This window comes from Lynx canadensis, chromosome F1 (assembly GCF_007474595.2).
Source record: "Lynx canadensis isolate LIC74 chromosome F1, mLynCan4.pri.v2, whole genome shotgun sequence".
Classification (NCBI taxonomy): Eukaryota; Metazoa; Chordata; class Mammalia; order Carnivora; family Felidae; genus Lynx; species Lynx canadensis.
The window spans coordinates 16,769,248-16,788,795 of record NC_044319.2 but is presented as its reverse complement, the minus strand read 5'-3'; the positions used below and the strand labels follow the sequence as shown (position 1 = coordinate 16,788,795).

At 43.0% G+C, this 19,548-nt stretch overlaps 1 protein-coding gene across 11 annotated transcripts in view; it reads right to left on the bottom strand.

Moving 5' to 3' along the window:
• The window catches only part of RABGAP1L (RAB GTPase activating protein 1 like), a 774,838-nt gene that overhangs the window by 17,511 nt on the left and 737,779 nt on the right, over nt 1-19,548 (bottom strand). For 9 of the 11 annotated variants that reach the window (XM_030303093.1, XM_030303096.1, XM_030303095.1 and 6 more), the window contains 2 exons: nt 17,051-17,143; nt 6,303-6,413 (listed from right to left, as the gene is read on the bottom strand). In XM_030303093.1, the coding sequence (XP_030158953.1) occupies nt 6,303-6,413; nt 17,051-17,143 (204 nt within the window). Of the gene's footprint in view, nt 1-6,302; nt 6,414-10,195; nt 12,014-16,550; nt 16,858-17,050; nt 17,144-19,548 lie in introns of those variants that run through there. The other 2 variants (XM_030303104.1, XM_030303098.1) reach the window with 2 other exon arrangements.

The window sequence follows — 19,548 nt, the reverse complement described above, 5'->3', positions numbered from 1 at the left end:
CTACTGCATACTCTGGACCCTCACCTCACCCTTGAGGTCTCAGCTCCAAGTTCATATCTGCAGTAAAGCGAGACCTAAGCCCTGCCCCACTCATCCTCATCTCAATCAGCTTCTCACCCCCCATCGAAATCAGTTCCTCTGCTCAAATCTCTCCAACTTCCCTTGATCGCACTTAGCACAATCTGTAATGACAAGATGCATGTATGATTTATTTGTACTGCCCACCAGACTTTCAGCCCTGGAAGGCAGGAACCACGTGTCTTTCGCTCCTGGCTATTTCCTCGGCACCAAGGCCAGCCCCAGGTAGGGGAGGGGCTCCGGAAGTACTTGGTGAGTGAACGGATGTGGCATTCAAGTCACTGCTGAAGCTACTGTGTGGAGTGGAGGTGGCGGAGGGCCACAGGATGAGTTCAGTAGAGGAAACCGCAGATGCAGAGGAGAGGCAGCTATTTGAAGAAGCCATCCCTGGCTGACAACAGCAAAACATTATCCAAGTAATTGTGAAAACTGGCCAGGTGGTCTTGTGTCTGTGTTTCACCGTATCGCCCACACGTCCAGATGGCCAGGCCAGCACCGTCTGCTGGGTCCTGGCATTCCAGCTTCTCTGTTCTGTCTTCCAGTTCCTGATGTCCCCATATTCTAATGGTTACAGTTCGGTGTTCAGATAATTTGCATCTATTGGGTAGCTGAGGTGAAAAAATCCCTTTTAAAGACTTTAAAATTTGTTCTGATAACATTGGATTTTATAGAGGAAATCTACACAGCGAAAGAACATCCTAAAATTAGAGGTGGGCAAAATACATACTGCAAGTTAAGTCTTCATAAATTATAAGAGATCTCATGTAGATTATAGAAATTCAAAACAGCGAATTCTAGAGCAGCCAGCCAGATGACTGTAGTCAAAGCAGGGAACGCCTCCCCCGAGTCTCTGATGGAGGGTCACAGAGCAGTGAATGAAGAACAGCCATACAGGTCATTTTCATGTTCTTAAAAATCTAACCAAGATCTAGCTCCCTATAACTTCAACCCACTGGCTCAAGTTCTACTCCAGAATTTCTGAGCAAGAGCCCTCCTACTAAAGAAGGATCCTCTTCCGGTAGCCCCAGCAATTTCCATTTTGTGAAGAGAATATACATCATGACACTCTAAAGTGAATGTTATTCTAAGTTTGGTTTCTTAAAGAGATTCACCCCCAATTTTTAGCCTTTTGTAAATTTCCGAATAGTCAATGCTATCTGGACATTTAAGGTTCTTAAATTGTACACCATACCTAGACATTTAATTTTATAGTTTTGGAACACTAAAGGAATATTTCCAACATCTGCAGAAATTGCTGCGGGTCCCATGTGAGAGGAGTGCCAGAATTCTCCAGGAAGCTTCATCCAGAGTCTCTCCTCTATGTTAAATAGTAAAGTCAGAGAGATTCTGCTGCTCATCAGGAAAGGACCATATCTGAAAAAACTTGGTTCTCCTTCCACAAGCAGTCTTCTGGGTCTTTGTACGGCCTACTTCTATACCTCTATACCTTGTACGGCCTACTTCTATACTTGAGTAGAAGTCATCCTTAATGTTAAATGAATCTCAAGGGACATAATACTAAACAGATACTCAAATTCTATCTTTGAACTCAAACTGTAAAACCTTCACCATAATTTGTTAAGATTATTGTCACTATTAAGTCTTCTAATCACTTACCCACATCTTATAATGCCTTATTGATGTGGAGACTTCTACTTGCTACCTAAGGCTTCTACGACCTACATAAGAGAGGACTTGTGATTTAATCACAAGTCCACCAATAACCTGACCAAAAGGTTCAGTTCTCACATCAGGGATGAGGATCTTCCAGACCCAATTTCTCAAAGAACTAGCCAAGCCAGTTGTCCAATTTAAAACAAAACAAAAGACTTTGCCACCCATTACATGCATCTTCTGGTCTAACACGGAACTTGCTCTGTTTAGAAGGACTAGGCATGGTCTTCTACTGGGTATGTCTCTTCTGTTTGTTCCCTGGGAACAAGAAATGACAGGAAGGGCTTGAAGGCAGGCAGCGACAGAAACTGAAATGGAGATGTTATATCTTTCTACACCCTTAATTGCTGAGGAGTCCATATTTCAAGCGCCTGATGGAGGGCAAGTTGTCAAAACAGAAAGCTGTGTCAGAGAGAAAATGAAGAGCCCAGGTGCCAGGGTGCCCAAAGCCGGCACTAAAATGATACGGGTAAAGAATAATTTATTTACTTATTTATTAAAAAAAATTTTTTTTTAATGTTTACTTATTTTTGAGAAACAGAGAGAGACAGCATGAGCAGGAGAGGGGCAGAGAGAGAGAGAGAGGGAGACCCAGAATATGAAGCAGGTTCCAGGCTCAGAGCTGTCAGCACAGAGCCCGATGCGGGGCTCGAACTCACGAGCCTTGAGATCATGATCTGAGCCGAAGTCGGACACTCAACCGACTGAGCCACCCAGGAGCCCCAGGAATAATTTATTTTAAAGAACACCTAATTACCGAATTAGTGCTTGTTTGCTTTACATATTGTTTTGAATACAATCTGCTTTCGTGTTTGTTTAATGTCTGCCCAAGTTTTGCTATTTTAATGAAGAGATTGGATTTGGATAAAAGTGAGAATGGAAAAGTATGGGGTGAAGCAGGTGAAGGGGGGCGGGGCTTGGGCTTTCTCTGTGCGGCTGGTGCCCTTCCTGGCTGGGGGTGGGGGGTGGGGGACAGGACACCTAAACTGCACAGACAGCTTTTTGACAGGCAAATAAACCCCGCTCAGGCAGAAATGGCAAAATCAGATGTTAGGAGGAAATATGCATGAAATAGCAGTTTTTGAATTCTTTCACTTAGATGATAAGTTTCAACAGGCAGGGGCCAGGTCTTACTCTTTTAAAAAGGGAGGAAATAAGAGAAAGAGGCAAAAATGAAGGAACCAAGGAATCTTTTCTCCAGGGACTAGTATCGAGTATCTACATGAGCCATCTACCCAGTGCTCAATAGTCGATTATTTCAGGAGTGTCCATGTAGCAGTCTTTCCAGACTGATCCACAAAATGGATTTTCTTGGTGGTGCAATATTTTTTAAGTAATATATATTTTTCTGATTATTAAAAAGGTATAGGAGCACCTGGGCGGCTCAGTCGGTTAAGCCTCCAACTTCAGCTCAGGTCATGATCTCACAGTTTGTGAGTTCGACCCCGCATCCGGCTCTGTGCTGACAGCTCAGGGCCTGGAACCAGCTACAGATCCTGTGTCTTCCCCTCTCTCTGCCCCTCCCCTGATCGAGCTCTCTCTCAAAATAAATAAATAGACATGAAAAAATTTTTTAAAAAAGGTATAATGCATATTATTACTTAACCAAGAGCGGTTAAGTATTTAAGGTCTTATAAAAGATAAAATAACTGAAAAAAAATGTATAAAGATGAATGTAAAAATTAAATTGACTCTTTAAAAAAATTTTTTTTATTACATTTATTTATTTTTGAATTTTTTTTCTTAACGTTTTATTTTTGAGACAGGGAGAGACAGAGCATGAACAGGGGAGGGTCAGAGAGAGGGAGACACAGAATCCGAAACAGGCTCCAGGCTCTGAGCTGTCAGCACAGAGCCTGATGCGGGGCTCGAACTCACGGACCGCGAGATCATGACCTGAGCCGAAGTCAGCCACTCAACCGACTGAGCCACCCAGGCACCCCTACATTTATTTATTTTTGATAGAGAGAGACAGAGCACAAGTGGGGGAGAGGTAGAGAGAGAAGGAGACATAGAATCCGAAACAGGCTCCAGGCTCCGAGCTGTCAACACAGAGCCCGAGGCGGGGCTCAAACTCACAAACCGCGAAGTCATGACCTGAGCCGAAGTCAGATGCTTAACCGACTGAGCCACTCAGGTGCCCCAAATTTACTTTTTTTTTTTTAATGTTTATTTTTGAGAATGTGAGCCCAAATGGGAGAGGGGCAGAGAGAGAGAGAGAGAGAGAGAGAGCGAGAGAGAGAGAGAGAGGTGGGGGGACAGGGGATCTGAAGTGGGCTCTGTACTGACAGCAGAGAGCCAGATGTGGGGCCTGAACTCACAAAGTGTGAGATCATGACATGAGCTGAAGTTGGACACCTGACCGACAGAGCCACCCAGGCACCCCAAATTAGATTTACTCTTATCACCCAGAGATATCTAGTACTAATATTTTGATGTATTTTCTTGTAGGCGTTTTTCCTTTTGAAGTATATATTTCAGCTTTCTTTCCTAACATGACTGCCCCATGCCAGCCATATCCCTTGCTATTTAGATGCAAGCATTATATACAGATAAATATATAAATATTATTATAACATCATCTTCCCTGTTTTGAAGAACAATTCCAAGAAGACATTTTACAGATATACTTTCATTCTCCCCTTCTATCGGACATAGGCATTATTTCCACTTTTTATTCTTCCAAGTGACACAGTAGTTAACAATCTTGCACACATATTTCTGATCAGGTCTCTGTTTTGTTAGCATGGTTTTCCAAGTCAGAGTGTATATGTCATTTTCCTCATTTTTAAATGCAAGATTAAAATAATCCCTGCTTGATGGAGTCAAGTCATTAGCGAGATTAAATAAGCTAATGCTATGAAAGTCCTAAATATGGTCCTCGGTGCATAGTAGACACTCAGTGGATATTTCATTTCATTACTTTTTAATCCGTTTAAGGGCTTGATAGAGAATATCAAATACACTTCCCGCACAACTTTCAATGTACAACTCTCTCTAGTGAATCTCACCACATCCCCGCAGAGCCCAACTGCTTAGAGCGCTTTTTCATTTAGCTATCCATCGTAAGAAAACTATTAATGGATACAAGATTCAAAATGACAGAATCAAATGTGAGTCAGGCTGTTAGGAGAGCTAATATGAAACAAGAATTTCATCACAGTACTGACTCACCACCATAGTCTCATTAATACATAAATGTACCAGCCAAGGTCAGGCTGGTTATAGCCCTGATGGAACGGAGGCCCTCTGTCTTCTTTGGTTCTGGCTCTCCTACTCACACATTTTTCACGCCATCTCTAATAACTTCCCAACAGCCTGGCTGAGCAGTTCTGCGGTGAAAGGGGCCACCCCGCCCCCACCCCTTAACCAGGCTGCTTTTCTACCTTCTACATCCTGTGTCCCCACAGCAGAGTTTCTGTTTTATTTTTAAACTCTGTCTAGTGTGGATTCCTTTAGCTTCCCCTTCTCCCCCTTTAGCACGATTTTCCTTAATAGTCGTCTTATTGCCCATCTTCCTGTGGCTGAAACTTTGGAACCACAAAATTAGTAAGGGAACAAGGAGTTGAGGCAGGGACCATTTGTAAACATTTAACAAACTCCTTCCATCTCAAACATTTAATCATATTCATATCATGAGGTGTGTATTTTAAATGTTGTCAATGAGCAGTTAGAACACAAGTAACGCCTCTGTTTTTTTACAGGCTCAACAGTATAAGGCTCAGTTTTTCTGACCCTGGCACCATTTGTTGGGAGTAATCACTTTTTAAGTCAGAAAAGAGGGATAATTTTAAATCTGCACAAGACTCCTTCCATCTTGCCAACTATCGTTGAAAACACTAGCAATGGAAAACAGGAAGTCCTAAAGCTGTCGGTACTGGTGGAAAGAACCAGGGAAGCTGAACGAGTTAAGGTCTTCTAGCAACAGCTAACATTTTTGGAACTCACACTGCTCAAGTGCTTTGCCTTACTCAAAACCCACAGGCAGGGTCCGAACCGCCCAGGGTCAGGGGGTTAGTAAACGGTAATGCCAGGATTCACACCCAGGCGGCCTTGGCCCTTAGTAGCCACTAGAACGCCTCTCAATCCAACAAGACATACGTCTTAATGTACATACTTCATATAAAATCTTCACATTTATTGTAGCTGAGAATTCTTTTTGTTCCACAAAAAGAAGTGCCCTCCAATGTTTGAAGGGCATCCGTATACTCTTGGTGACTGATACCTCCGGGTAATTATGCTGGCAGCCCTCGGCTTAGGAAAAGTACCAACGAAGAGAAGAGACACCAGAGAAGTTGAGAGTTATAAAAAAAAATACGTCGCACATGCTGTTTGGAAATGGCCCAAACCCTCCATTCTCAAAGGCTCCGCGTCTTCCGCCCTCTCCCATCAGCACAAGCTGCCCCCTCCCACCCCATCGCCCGTCCCTCCATCCAACAGGAGCCAAGTCAGTGTCAAAGCACAGCGTGAGCCCCGGCGGGACTGTGGTGGGCGCCACTCAGTCCTCGCCCTTGAGGAGGTCGTCACGGTGGGACGTCAACCAAGTTTACCTGATCCAAGTCATTTCGCAGAGCAATTTTGCTGGTGACCAGTTCATGGGCGAGGTCATCGTTCTCCTGTTCCAGCCTCATGCTGGCCTCCTGTAGTCTCCGGTTCTCCCTCTGCAGGAAAAGAGCGACAGCCAGAGGCGGGCATTAGCACCTGGACGTACTAGCAGAGGCCAAGGGGGCTGGGGAGGAAACACAAGCCAACGACAACAAAGTGAACTTCTGAAGGTGAAGAAAGGAGAAGGCGCGAGTGGCACAGGGACGCAGGGCTGCCGTCTGGGAAACGACAGTGAGTCAAGCTAGCAGTGCAGATGCGGTTCTCTACCCGGTGAGACTTGCAACTGTCCCTTACAGGCATCCTTAGAAAAGGCTTCGTTATAAAACACGTGCCACAAAAGGCAAAATCTCCCCACATATCCCCAGTCCTGTGACATTTTCATCTAGACCTAGAGCACAGACACGGGCCCTTCTCTGTTTGAGGCGTGCACAATACTCCCACCCTTGTCCTCAAGGGAAACGGCACAACATAGAAGGGGTGAAATGGGGGGGAACCTCTAGACATTTCTTCAAGTCGTCTGTCTAGTATCAGAGTTCAAATTCATGGAATATATTTAATTAAGAGCACTAACTCCAGAATCAAGATAGGGGTCGGTGACTTTGCTATCAACGGACATTTCCATTCTTGGGGTAAAAATAGCTTCCTGAACACCAGTTTTTCTATTAGTAAAGAGCAACAGTCCTTACGACAATGTCTCTAAATATTTGGTTGAGTGTTTTTTAAAACTTCAGATTAAGAGGTTCTGGGTAAAAAAAATCACTGGGCTGTTTTTTTTTTTTTTTTTTTTTTTCCTCTTGAACTCCCAGGAAAAACTGAAACAAAGTTATATGATGAAAGGTCCAAGTTACATTCTGTACATTCACGTGGATTTTCAGGAGGGCAATTTACTGTCTTCCACTCCAAAGTATCAAAAGTGGTTATTTTGTTTTTGTTTTTGTTGTTGTTACTGTTAGCAGTTACAGGAGATTCAGAGAGCTGACAGGAAAGACTTCAATGCGATGAGACCTTCCTGTTTTTCAGATTTATACTCCTAATGGTGTTTTCTGCAAGGGCGGCAGAAACTCAGACAAAGCAGTGCCACACAGCCAGAAGACTCATCTATGCCCCAGAAGATAGCATGTCACAGCACAGCGTGTGGGGCGGATGGCTCTTATCTTCCACAGAACAAGCCAGGATTGGTTACATGGGAAAAAGAGAGCCTAGTTGCTGTTTTTCTTTTTGTTTTTTAAAGAAGGGCTAAGAAACCGATGGTGAGGGCAGAGCCCAAGACTTTCATGGAGGTAGAGGGTCCCCCCGGCAGGGCCAGCGGGGAGGTCAAAGGACGAACCTGCGTGTTGACTAGAACTAGCCCGCAGGGTCTATTTCTGTCTTCTCTTTTGGAAAAGGAAGAGTGGGATAGCTGGGGAATGCCAAAACATTTTTTTAATGTTTGTTTATTTATTTTGAGAGGGACAGATAGAGCGCGAGCGGGGGAGGGGCTGAGAGCGAGGGAGAGAGAGAGAATCCCACACAGGCTCCAAGCTGTCAGCGCAGAGCCCAACTCAAGGCTTAAACTCAAGAACCTTGAGATCACGACCTGAGCCAAAATCAAGAGTCGGACGCTCAACTGACTGAGCCACCCAGGCGCCCCACCAAAACATTTCTGAAAAAGAAATCTATGGAAGAAGATAAAAACAGTTCAAAATCTCTTAAATACTTTTAAATAAATTCATAATAGAATTCCATGCAGTGTTAAAATTAAGGGAAAAAATATCTAATGATGAAAGAAATGCTTAAGCCACCTTACAGAAGTAAAAAAGACAAGTAACTAGAAAATCTCATTTTCCTAACAACATAAATAACACTATTAATTGTAGGTAGATTTGTTTTTATGGTTGCCTTTGTACTTTACAAATGTTTCTAAGTTTTCTATAATGAATACACAACACAGGTGTTTAAAATGTTGTTTAAAAAAATTAAAAGTCATTCGGAATTTCAATTCCGTTGAAAAGGATAAAATGCCCAAATGAGAACTTTTTAAAAGTCCACTCCTGTTAGAAGCTCATATTCTACCGGAAACCACACTGGATCTTCGTTTTTTGACCAAGATACATCGTAACCTCCCCAATGCATGGCCTTGCCAGGAACGCTTTCCCAAGATATCCCTGCAAAGACCGTGTACGCATTTGTAGGGCACATTGCACTCATCAAATTCTGGTGGTCCCCTCAATCTATAGAAGTTCTAACCTCCACAGAAGTGTAATCAAAGGAGACACTAATATATATTATCAAGGGCATCTACAGCTCAATCTTTCAATCGTTGCTGAAGCAATCCAAATTCTAGCAGAGGCCAGAGAGTTAGTCTTCTACCCTGATTTGTCTAAATATCCCTCCTTTTTGTGGAACCAACTTGCATATCTGTAGAAAGCTGAGAATTATATATAAAAAAAAGTGGGGGAGGGGGGTTTCAGAAACCTTTCCAATCCGTGTCCTCCTCACGGGGAACAAGCAGCAATACCGAGACCCTTTTCTTCACAACATAGTTCACAAAGCAGACCGCTGGGGCCCAGGGGCGATTTTTCTCTTCCTTGACCAGTCCCTCCGAGAGACCAGGAGGATGCTACTCTGATACCTATTCCTGAATTAGGCGTCCGGTTCCCACTGAAATCCTACTTGCGGGATTCCAAACTGCAGAGTCCGCTCAACTCTTACTTAGGTTAGAGTCGTTTACCACCAGTGACCACGTGGCAGCTACCCGTTTTTCAGGTCACAGCGACATACGCCTCCGGGGGAGTGCAAATAACCTGCAGCGGAAATCGCACAGGGAAGAGCACTCTGTTCCAAGTATTTTCAAGATGCAGCAGGTGGTACTTCACCGATGCTTGGAGATAAAGGCCTGACGCCTGATGTTATCTGAGAAGAGGCAGGAGCTCCGCCTGAGCGCTGACCGGCAAGTTCCCCTTACTGCGTCTGTGGCACGCGGGTGCGTCACGGGGGTGGAGGCGGTGGCCAGGGGACAGATCTGGGGGGAGCTGTGAGCGTCTAAGGGTCCCTAGGAAGCACAGCCGCCTCAGGGGCGCACCTGCTGGCTCGGCTTTAGCAGAAGCTTCAGTTGGGCGTGTGGCACACAGCAAGCAGCACAGTGGGAAGGTGACGCCCGCGCTGCGCGCAGACACGTGGGAAAGCAAGCCGTGGGGCCGAAAATGCAGCATCGTCCTCCAAAGTCCTCCCTGCACCGCAGAGGCACCACTCCCCGGCGAGGTGGAGGGTCCCTGCGCAGGGCCCGGCCCGCGCTCACCGAGGGGTCCAGCCGGCTTTCTTGCTCGGCTGTCTGTGGCAGCCCTTCCCGAGGGGCAAAGCTTGTGTTCCCCGCAACTGACTGAGGCGCCAAACGGTTCGCCTTGCTGCCCCGACGGAGCAGAAAGTTCCGTCTGGACCGGCCAGGTTCATCCTGCGATGTGTCCGAGGGCGGCCCGCCCGCCAGCGCCCGGGGGGTCAGCCGCGAGCCTGGTTCGCACCGGCAGCTGTGCCCAGCTGTGCCCAGCCGGTAGGCCCCGCAGGCAGATGGCTCCCCTCTCCGCTCCGAGAAGCCGGCGGGAGACGCCGCCTACAGAACCCGGAACCCTCACACCGCACCGCTGGAAACGTCCTCCGTCCTGCACACCCTGACATCACCTGAACAGAAGGCGGACGACGCTGTCCTCCTCGGGGCCCTCCCCCCCTGGCATGGGAGCCGAACAGCCGGGCAAGTTTGCTCAGTAACTTCTGGGAGGAGGATACTGCATTTTTCAGACAGACAGACGCCGGTATCACAGACACACACAGATTTAAAAAAAAAAAAGAAACAAAAAAAACTTACCTCCTCAACAGTCATAGACCAACTACCGTTTTCAATCATAGGTACAAAGACAATTGAAAAAAAACAAAACAAAACAGAATATCCAATGAAATCGCACACCTACTGATACATTTACCAAACGGCAGTCACAAAAGCAGACCCCTGTCGAGGCCGGTTTGCTATTTTGTTTTTCCTGAGAGTGTCATTTACTCCAAGCTCTCTCTCTGACTGCAAACATTCGCTGGAAGAAAGTACACTTGAGGCAGCCAGCGGGCAAGTCTCAACTCAGGAAGACGAAGCCCCTCCCTGTCCACGCTGCCATCTGCAGCTCGTGTGCTGATGGAAACGCTGCCTGTGGAACTATTAGCCGCTCCGGTGTGAGTTGTTTAGACCGTGTTACCAAAGCTGGGTGGGAGGAACTTCCTCCTGTGACAAGGTCAGAACCTTGCTGAACAGTTCATCTTCAGGCAACAGAATGAAATGGCCAGGGAGGGGAACGTTTCTAGTGGTCTTCTGCGTCTTGGGGGCTGGGCGGTGGGTGAGGCGGGGCGAGGGATGGGGAACGTCATTCATTCCATGAGAAACCAGGGAATCAGTGAACCGGCATTCAGAAGAAAATAAACTAAGCCTTACAGGAAAAAGTGACGGGGAAAGAGGCAGCTCCGTGGACTCAAGCTCAGCATTTTGGGTGTGTCGTCTGCTGCTAGAATGAATTCTTGGCACATGTTTTTAGAGACATTTAAGGGTCAGGAGGAAATGTTTTCCTTAAAGATCCAGCACAGTTTTATTTGCAACAATGCACTCCACTCTCACGTATTTTCCTTTGGGTAATTCTTTCCAGAGTTGATAATTATCAGCATCCCACCTCAGCAAACAGCTTTTTGACATCCAAAGACAAATGCCTACAGATAAATGTTTCAATGCCTACGTTGTCTGCAAATGAAGATTTGAGAGAGAAAAATCTGGATATCTGAAATCATTTTATGCTCTTCCTTTTACCCAACATATCCTATTTTATCATTCCGGTAGAAATTTTTTAAAATTTAAATGTCAAACTAAAAACAAAACCTCGTCAGTAGTAACTAACTGGCAGTTGGCTAACCAGACTGCAGTTTTTCCAGCATTTAAAAAACCAGTCTTAGATTATACTCTAGCACAGGGGTCAACAAACTTTTCATGTAAACGGCCAGACACTAAGCACTGTAGGATTTGCAGGCCACATGGTCTTTGTTGAGACTATTCAAACTCTGCCACTGTTGTGCAAAAGCAGTCCTAGACGATGATTAATAAACAAGGGGTGTGGCTGTGTTCCAATAAAACTTTATTTACAAAAACAGGCCGTGGGCCGGTGTGTCCCACGGGCCGTAGTTTGCAGATCCCTGCTCTAGCATACAAATCAAATTCTAAAAAAGAAAACGGCTTACTGATAATGTCAGAACGTGTCAGTGTGATGCAATTTTTCTCAGGTACTACTACTTTAACAGGAAGCAAAACTTACTAAAAATGGAATACATTTTTTGGAGAATTCATTCTGGAGGTCATCAATAAGCATACTTAGAGATTCTTAATATGCATAACATTTTTGCTTCCCTCAAGTAGTAGGTATAACTCAATCAGCGAACAGGCATCATCAGAAACCACCTGTTCCTTCTTAGCCAGTTTGCTCAAGAATCCTCAACAGGGCTTAGGCTGGCAATTTCCACCGTCTTACAACAATGAGTTCACTGGATTATCCATGCTCAAAATGAGTGGCAGCCTTCTGAAGTTTATCAGGAAGTTATCACAGGCAGATGGAAACCATGCTCTTGACTATTACTACTCATTAAAAGCACATTATTTCATAAACATAAATATTTCCAAAAGCCAATGACAGTCTCGCTAATGAGTAAAACTAACAAAATATGTTTATTTTCATTGGTAGAAAAACATTTTTCAAAGATGGATTCGCTTATCTTGACTGTAAGGAAATGCCCAACACAGTAAGAGAAAGGAGAGCCATCCCCCCCGCCCCCCCCCCCAGGTTAGAAGTCTAGCAAAATTTAAACTTCTTTCACTTGACAAGTTAAAAACAAAAGTGATAACTTGTCTGTTATTTCATTAGCTATGGAAGGATGGCAAATAATGCAAGTACAAGTAAGCTTCACTTCATATTTTTGTACTGTTTCTTCCAAGTATAATTAAATAGTTTAGTTTAATTTTAAATTACATGCAGGGATGGGATGCCTGGGTGGCTCAGTCAGTAAAGCGTCTGACTTCGGCTCTGGTGGTGATCTTGCGAGTTTTGACTTTGAGCCCCGCGTTGGGGGTCTGTGCTGACAGCTCAGAGCCTGGAGCCTGCTTCGGATTCTGTATCTCCCTCTCTCTCTGCCCCTCCCATGCTCATGCTCTGTCTCTCTCTGTCTCTCAATAATAAATAAACGTTAAAAAAAAATTAAAACAAAATTACATGCAGGGACGACTGATCTACAAAAATTAGTATGTGCAAGACAAACATTTTGTACACTTGGAGGAATTATTTTCTTCCTGTTTGAGTTACACTTTGGTAAGAGAATTACTATTTCTAACCTCATGAAAGAAATGAAACATTCTAAATTTAATTATACTAAACATGGCTAAGATACTTCAATTAGAAATGACAGATAATACTCTGTGTCCCAACTCAAGAGAGTTTGAGCATTCCTGATTCCTTCTAGGAGTTGCTCATCTCAAATAGGTGATAACATAATCTTCATTATGCTTTGGGAGACTCGCTGAATTCAATTAATTAGTTGTGCTTTTTAAGGCTTAACCCACATTTGTGCAGGTAGTTCTTTAATTAAAGAAGAAAAGCATCCCATTTTCCAGAAGTAGATGAAGGCTGCAGTTCTCTAAAAGGTGCTGTCAGTAGATTACATTGTTAGAAAACTAACTTTCCCTCAACAGAAACAATTCATCTCCTTAAAACTGAAAATAATATTATAATTCCTGGAGTTGGTAATTACTTATTAGGGGCTTGGCTACTAAATTTTAAAATATACTAAAACAGCTACACATATTTGTTTGTTTTCTGGGGGCTTGTATGAAAATGAAAATGTAGATGATGTATTTCTACGGACAAACCTTCAGTCTGAATTTCACTTCATTTGAAATAAATTAATTTACAAACCAACGTCTCAGAGTAGATACATACCAATGCACAAATTTGTCCAGGTCAAACTTAAGAAGGACAATAAAAGACGTTTAGAATAAATGTTCTATATTCTTCTCGCAATAAAGTTTCTTTTTTGTGTCTTGGAATCTAGTCATGAAGATAAGCAGAGCAGCTACATCAGAGACCATAGGAAGTCATGATACGGCTGAGTTTCAAACGCAAACTGAAGCCAACACCAGGTGGTCCACCGTGTGCACATATTTGTATATGTTTATGTCTGGGTGCATATATATTTATGTACAAAAATGAATATTCCACCCACTTTCCCCTATAAATGGGAGCACACACAGGATTTATAGTCATTAATTAGCTCCAAATCGGACAGAAAGATCTCCCTCCCGTAAGTATGGCTTCTGTATAGGCACGTCTGGTGTCACTTGGGATCTATGAAAAGAAGATGGCAGGCTGGATGTCAATGTTCTTGAAACATTTTACTTGGGGATTATTTTTTCTTTTTGAGATGTAATTCATATACTATACACTCATCTTTTTAAAATGCACAATTCAGTGGTTTTGGTATATTCAGAAAGCTGTACGACCATCACCACTCGCCTACTTCCAGAAGATTTTTGTGTTTAGGGGTTCTAAAATTTAAACTTACACCAACATAATTCATCTCTTTCTTTGTGGTTGAGATTTCAGTGTTAGATTCAGGTGTGTTTGGTGACATAACTTGAAAATGTAGGTATCTGCATATGCCATAAAAATAGACACAGAACACATATTTGGACACGGCCAGAATGTGACCGCCTCGTTGTTGAGTCTTTAATCCTATCTCTGGCTTCCACGCAAGAGCCCTTTTTGTTTGCCGAGAGAAACAGCATCAAACTGAAAAATCTCTCAGAATATTTTATTGTATGTATGACATTTATGGGCCCTTAAAAAAAAAGTGACACAACTTTCCTAACTCCCTTGCCATAGAGTAAGCTAGGGGGTAGACGTGGCTTTTTAAGCAATATGGATCTTCATGGGTGAGGAGGGGTTGTTAGTGAGCTGGCAGGTGGGACTTCTGGCTGGATGCCCATGATGATGCTTCTAAGTTATTCTTAAGAATTTACGCAAGGGGCGCCTGGGTGGCGCAGTCGGTTAAGCGTCCGACTTCAGCCAGGTCACGATCTCGCGGTCCGTGAGTTCGAGCCCCGCGTCGGGCTCTGGGCTGATGGCTCGGAGCCTGGAGCCTGTTTCCGATTCTGTGTCTCCCTCTCTCTCTGCCCCTCCCCCATTCATGCTCTGTCTCTCTCTGGCCCAAAAATAAATAAACGTTGAAAAAAAAAAATTTTAAGAATTTATGCAACACTAGGTTCCCAGCCCAAGATGTATGAATTATAAAGTGCTCATGCCGGGGACACAGGTCTTATTCTTGACTGGACTAAAGTCAGAAGATGCTAAGTGGTATTTCCTAGAACACTTTCCTACTTTCAGGTAATTTTCACTAGCTTCTTAACTGCCTATCTGAAAGAACAAATCTGTTAATGGTTGGAAACTATGTTGTCAACTGTCACCTTGAAAATGTGATTATAATTTGAGGACTATAACTTTATCAAATATATCGCCAATATTAATGTTTAGCTATTATTAAAGGGGTATAGGAATATTAGTTAGATGTACTGACAAGCTATTACAATAATACAAAATAAATAGCTATAGAGCGTATCTGCTATGTGTACGAAGAACAGGCCATCACACTCAAAGTTAAAAGTAGTATCTGTTTTCAAAACAAAAACAAAAAGTTTAATTTCACTTTGGTCCCTCAGTAAAACTGGCACACACTAACGGTCTTAATGTGTGATAAGTACTTTTTAAAACATAATAAGCCTTGTGCCGTTTGTACAGATCTACTCTGACACAAAAAGGATTAAAGAAGCAATACCAAGTTCAGCCCCAGACGGATTTTAAATATATAACTTGAGTCTTCCGTTTTCCTCTCTTCTATTTTAAAGCATTCTTCCCAGATTTTATTTGATGGCAACTAAGAAAATTAGAATGATACAAGCAGTAGGAGGGCTTCGTTTCGGATCCTTAAGAATATTTTGTAATTACTGCTTCAAGCCTTTTTAAAGCAGCATGCTACATGAGCTACGTGAAAACTGGTTTTATTGGGAGGTGGTGGTGGTGGGAATTAGCTGCGAACTGTATTCTGTGAGCACCTTAAGCGTTAACAGTTATCTGCCACAGCAGTACGGGGGAATCTTATTATCACTCCTGTAGCCAGTTCGAGAAACAAGGAGAGAAACGTCAGGTTATGGGGTAGCAATACTACTTGGGAGAAATGTGAAATAGGGAAGTGGGGGACTGGAGGAACAGACCCCCAAAGGGGCTATGACTCTAGTCACAGCTGGGTAATTGGAGGAGTTGGCCTAGTGAGGCTAGTTAACAACCGTTTATCGAACACCAACCACGTGCTAGGTACTTGACACACAAAATCCCTCATCTTTACAAGTCATTCAAGGAAATGCCTAAGCTACATGCTTTACAGAGGAGGAAGAAGTTCACTAACAGCCCAAGCTGCTGAACAACGGGGTAGATATTGAAACCCCTAATGTGGATTCCAAATCCTACAATGGTGTTTTTGTTTTTTGAAAGCCAGGATTTGAACTCAGGCCTGACCACAAAATCCACATACTGCTGCCGCCACACCCCACTCCAAACCCCCCACCCCCGCGCTATTCAGTTCAGCAGCGAGGACAAGCCGTTCTGTGACTACAGCTGCCCATGTGTTTCCGACCACATAAAGGCAACCGGAGTCACAGAGGTACAAGTCACCCTGTTGTGGGCGATCTGACAATGCGACCCCAGTATATTATTTGGTAGGTTATTCTGGCATTGGTGATGCTCTGCGTGAAAATGCAATATTCTCTAATCCTAATGTTACTGACATGCAGAGGGAGGGAACCATTATGCACCTGTAGGAATCTGGGGAATTAAAAACATGTTCAAGGGGCAATAATATTACAGTTGGAAAAAATAAGTTCAAAATCAGTGTTTCCCCAACACTGCATCATGGGAACAGTGCTGCTAATTACCACTGAAGAGATAGATCTCTGTGAATGGCCCCATGGAAAATAAAATACTACAGTTAACTAAGATATTAAATTGAAATCACTCTGATTCTGAAACTGCATACTGTAGTGAAATGTCACTTGTTTCTCATAAATTTGTAGAAATAAATGTTGCAACAGACACCAATACTGTGCTCCATTAACCTTTGTGGGTTTTATTTTTCCTTCCAAATGAGTTTGTATTTTTAACATTTGCCACAGACAGAGGAAAGTCTGAAACATTCTGGTGTCAGTCTTGGAACAGTTCACCTTCTAACAGTCTTTGTGGATGTGACCACGCACAGCTAAAACAGTACTTTGCCATTTTCCTTTTTTTCTCATTTTTGAAAGTAGTCGATAGCCACTTTCTTTCTTTTTCCCCTCTCTTTCTCTCAGCTTCTTATGAAGACTCCCAGTATAAATGCAACAGGTGGAGTTTCCTACAAATATACAAACTGAAAGAAAAGAAATATTATGGTTGGCTACTCAAGAGTTTCCTGAAATGAAAACATACCTGGACATTTATCATGGTCAGAGAGCATCTAAGTCAATCAAAAGGGAGCAGAGGACACTGAACTTGCCACACTTACTGCGACCTTAGGGTGCAGAAGGCACTTTGCTCTGACGGGTGACCCCTGCCGCCCATACCTTGTATCTATCCATTGGGTCTTCTTGTTGCAGCTGACTCTCTCGCATTGTCTGATATTCTTTCTCATATTTCTTCAGTTTCTTGGTTGGTACCTGCAGGGATTAGAGAAAAAGCACGTTAGACAAGGCGATTCTTTAGGAAAACATTTTCTGATGTGTTTCCCACTTAAGTCTCTGGCATTCTTTTTTTTTTTTTAATTTTTTTTTTTCAACATTTATTTATTTTTGGGACAGAGAGAGACAGAGCATGAACAGGGGAGGGGCAGAGAGAGAGGGAGACACAGAATCGGAAACAGGCTCCAGGCTCTGAGCCATCAGCCCAGAGCCCGACGTGGGGCTCGAACTCACGGACCGCGAGATCGTGACCTAAGTCTCTGGCATTCTAATGGAGCACACCCAACTCAAAGGAGAGGGGGAAGAAGTCTAGACTCTAGAGCAAGAATCTGCAACCTTTTTCTGTAAAGGTCCAAATAGTGTATTTTAGGCTTGGTGGGCCACATAGTCTAGGTCACGGCTTCCCTACTCTGTTGTTACTGCACAAAAAGCTGCCACAAGTGACACATAAACAAATCAGAGTGGCTGTGTTCCAACAACACTTTATTTACAAACATGGGCTACAGTCCATCCATTTCTGTTCTGCAATATTGTTACGTCACAACTTTTCTTGTAAATGTATCTAACAGTGCTATTAACTCTAAATACTTTTAAGTAACATTCATTCATAGCCTTCTACCAGGTTAAAAATGAAAATTATTTTATAAAAATAAAAAAACTGAGCAACAAAAACATATTTAAATAGTCAATATACCATCCAGTGAGAAAGAAGATTCTAAAGTTTGTCACTGAAAACTCCCAAGAAATAACAGAATCATTGTGCTGTAATGAGATAATAGAAAATCATCGAAACGACTCATCTATTTCTTGCTAAAATTGTGTCATCTTTAAAAGACAGTAGTCTGTTTACTGGAAAAAGACTAGATCTTACAGAATCTTCAAATTCTAAAAATAAACAAATAAACTTAACATAGTATAAAGGTCATAGAATTTGGCACTAGATGGATCAAAGTCTGAATGCCTACCTTTTTTATTATTAACTATGAAACCTCTTGGCAAACAGGTATTTAACCTCTCTTAGCCTGAATTTCTTCATCTGTAACATGCCAGGCAAATACATTTCTCCTTCAAAATGTCTGTCAGGAGAATTAAGTGCTGTAACACAGGCAAAGTATCTAAAATATTGTGTGGTTCCTGGATATTTATTATTATTATTTTTAATGTTTATTTATTTTTGAGAGAGACAGAGACAGAGTGTGAGTAGGGGCAGGGCAGGGGCAGAGAGAGAGGGAGACATAGAATCCGAAGCGGGCTCCAGGCTCTGCACTGTCAGCACAGAGCCTGACGGGGGCTTGAGCTCGCGAACCGTGAGATCATGACCTGGGCTGAAGTCAGATGCTTAACTGACTGAGCTACCCAGGTGCCCCAGTTCCTGGATATTTTTTTAATCGTTTTTTTAAAGTATTCAATAAAATTAACGTATTATAACCTCTTATATTCCACATAACAGATGAAGTCTACTTTTAGGCTTTCCTTGAACAATCAAAATGATAGAATTCCTTTCAACATCAAAACCTTTATTCAATGTTTAGGTCTTCAAGTAAGTGACTTGAGAGGAAGAAAAGGTTTGCCTAATTTTTTTTTAAAGATAATGAATGTGTTATTTGTCTAGATTCTTAGGAACTTGAAGGCAGGGATGTGCGTTGATGCTCCTCAGTAACTGTCATGACACCTACTTAAGTCACTGTGTCATGATACCCATTTAAGACATTGGCCCAGATGAGGCTCTCTCAATAGAGTGTTTCTCGTCAAGTTAAAAATATGGTATTTAAAAAACATGTAATTAGTGTGTGAGAATCTGGCCAGAGAATGTGTTAAATACAAAGCAGAGACGCCATGTGTCCTGCCCCATCTTACTCTAATTCTTCTGTTCCATCCAGGAGCACTCTGAAATACTGGAATTACCTGCTTCTTACCACACCTGGGAAGTTGCACAAACTCAGTCCAAATTTGAGACAGTGGATTATCATAATTCAACAACCACATGATGACAATACTCATCTGGCTGATGGGGGAATATCTCCCCAGTCGAGCAAGAAGTAAGGACATTTTTCACGGTGTCACTGAATCGCAAAACCACTGCTGGCAAGTGTCAGGAGACACTGATTTTTGTCTTACTCCATCTCCAGAGACCTTCAACAGTCCACCCGACCAACCAGAGTGCAAAAGAGAGGGAAGCACCACCTGCCGGCCGTGTGGCCTCAAGCGCATCAGACAAACCAGGAAAACATACATGGTCGTGTGCCAACAAAACAGCAGCAACAACATGATTTTTTTCTTGACTTTAATAGGGAGCCTCCATTTCCTCTAGGTTTCTTTCCCCTGTGTGCTATTAATCATACACTCCAAAACCCAAAACCAGCCTCTTAAAATGAACTGGCAAA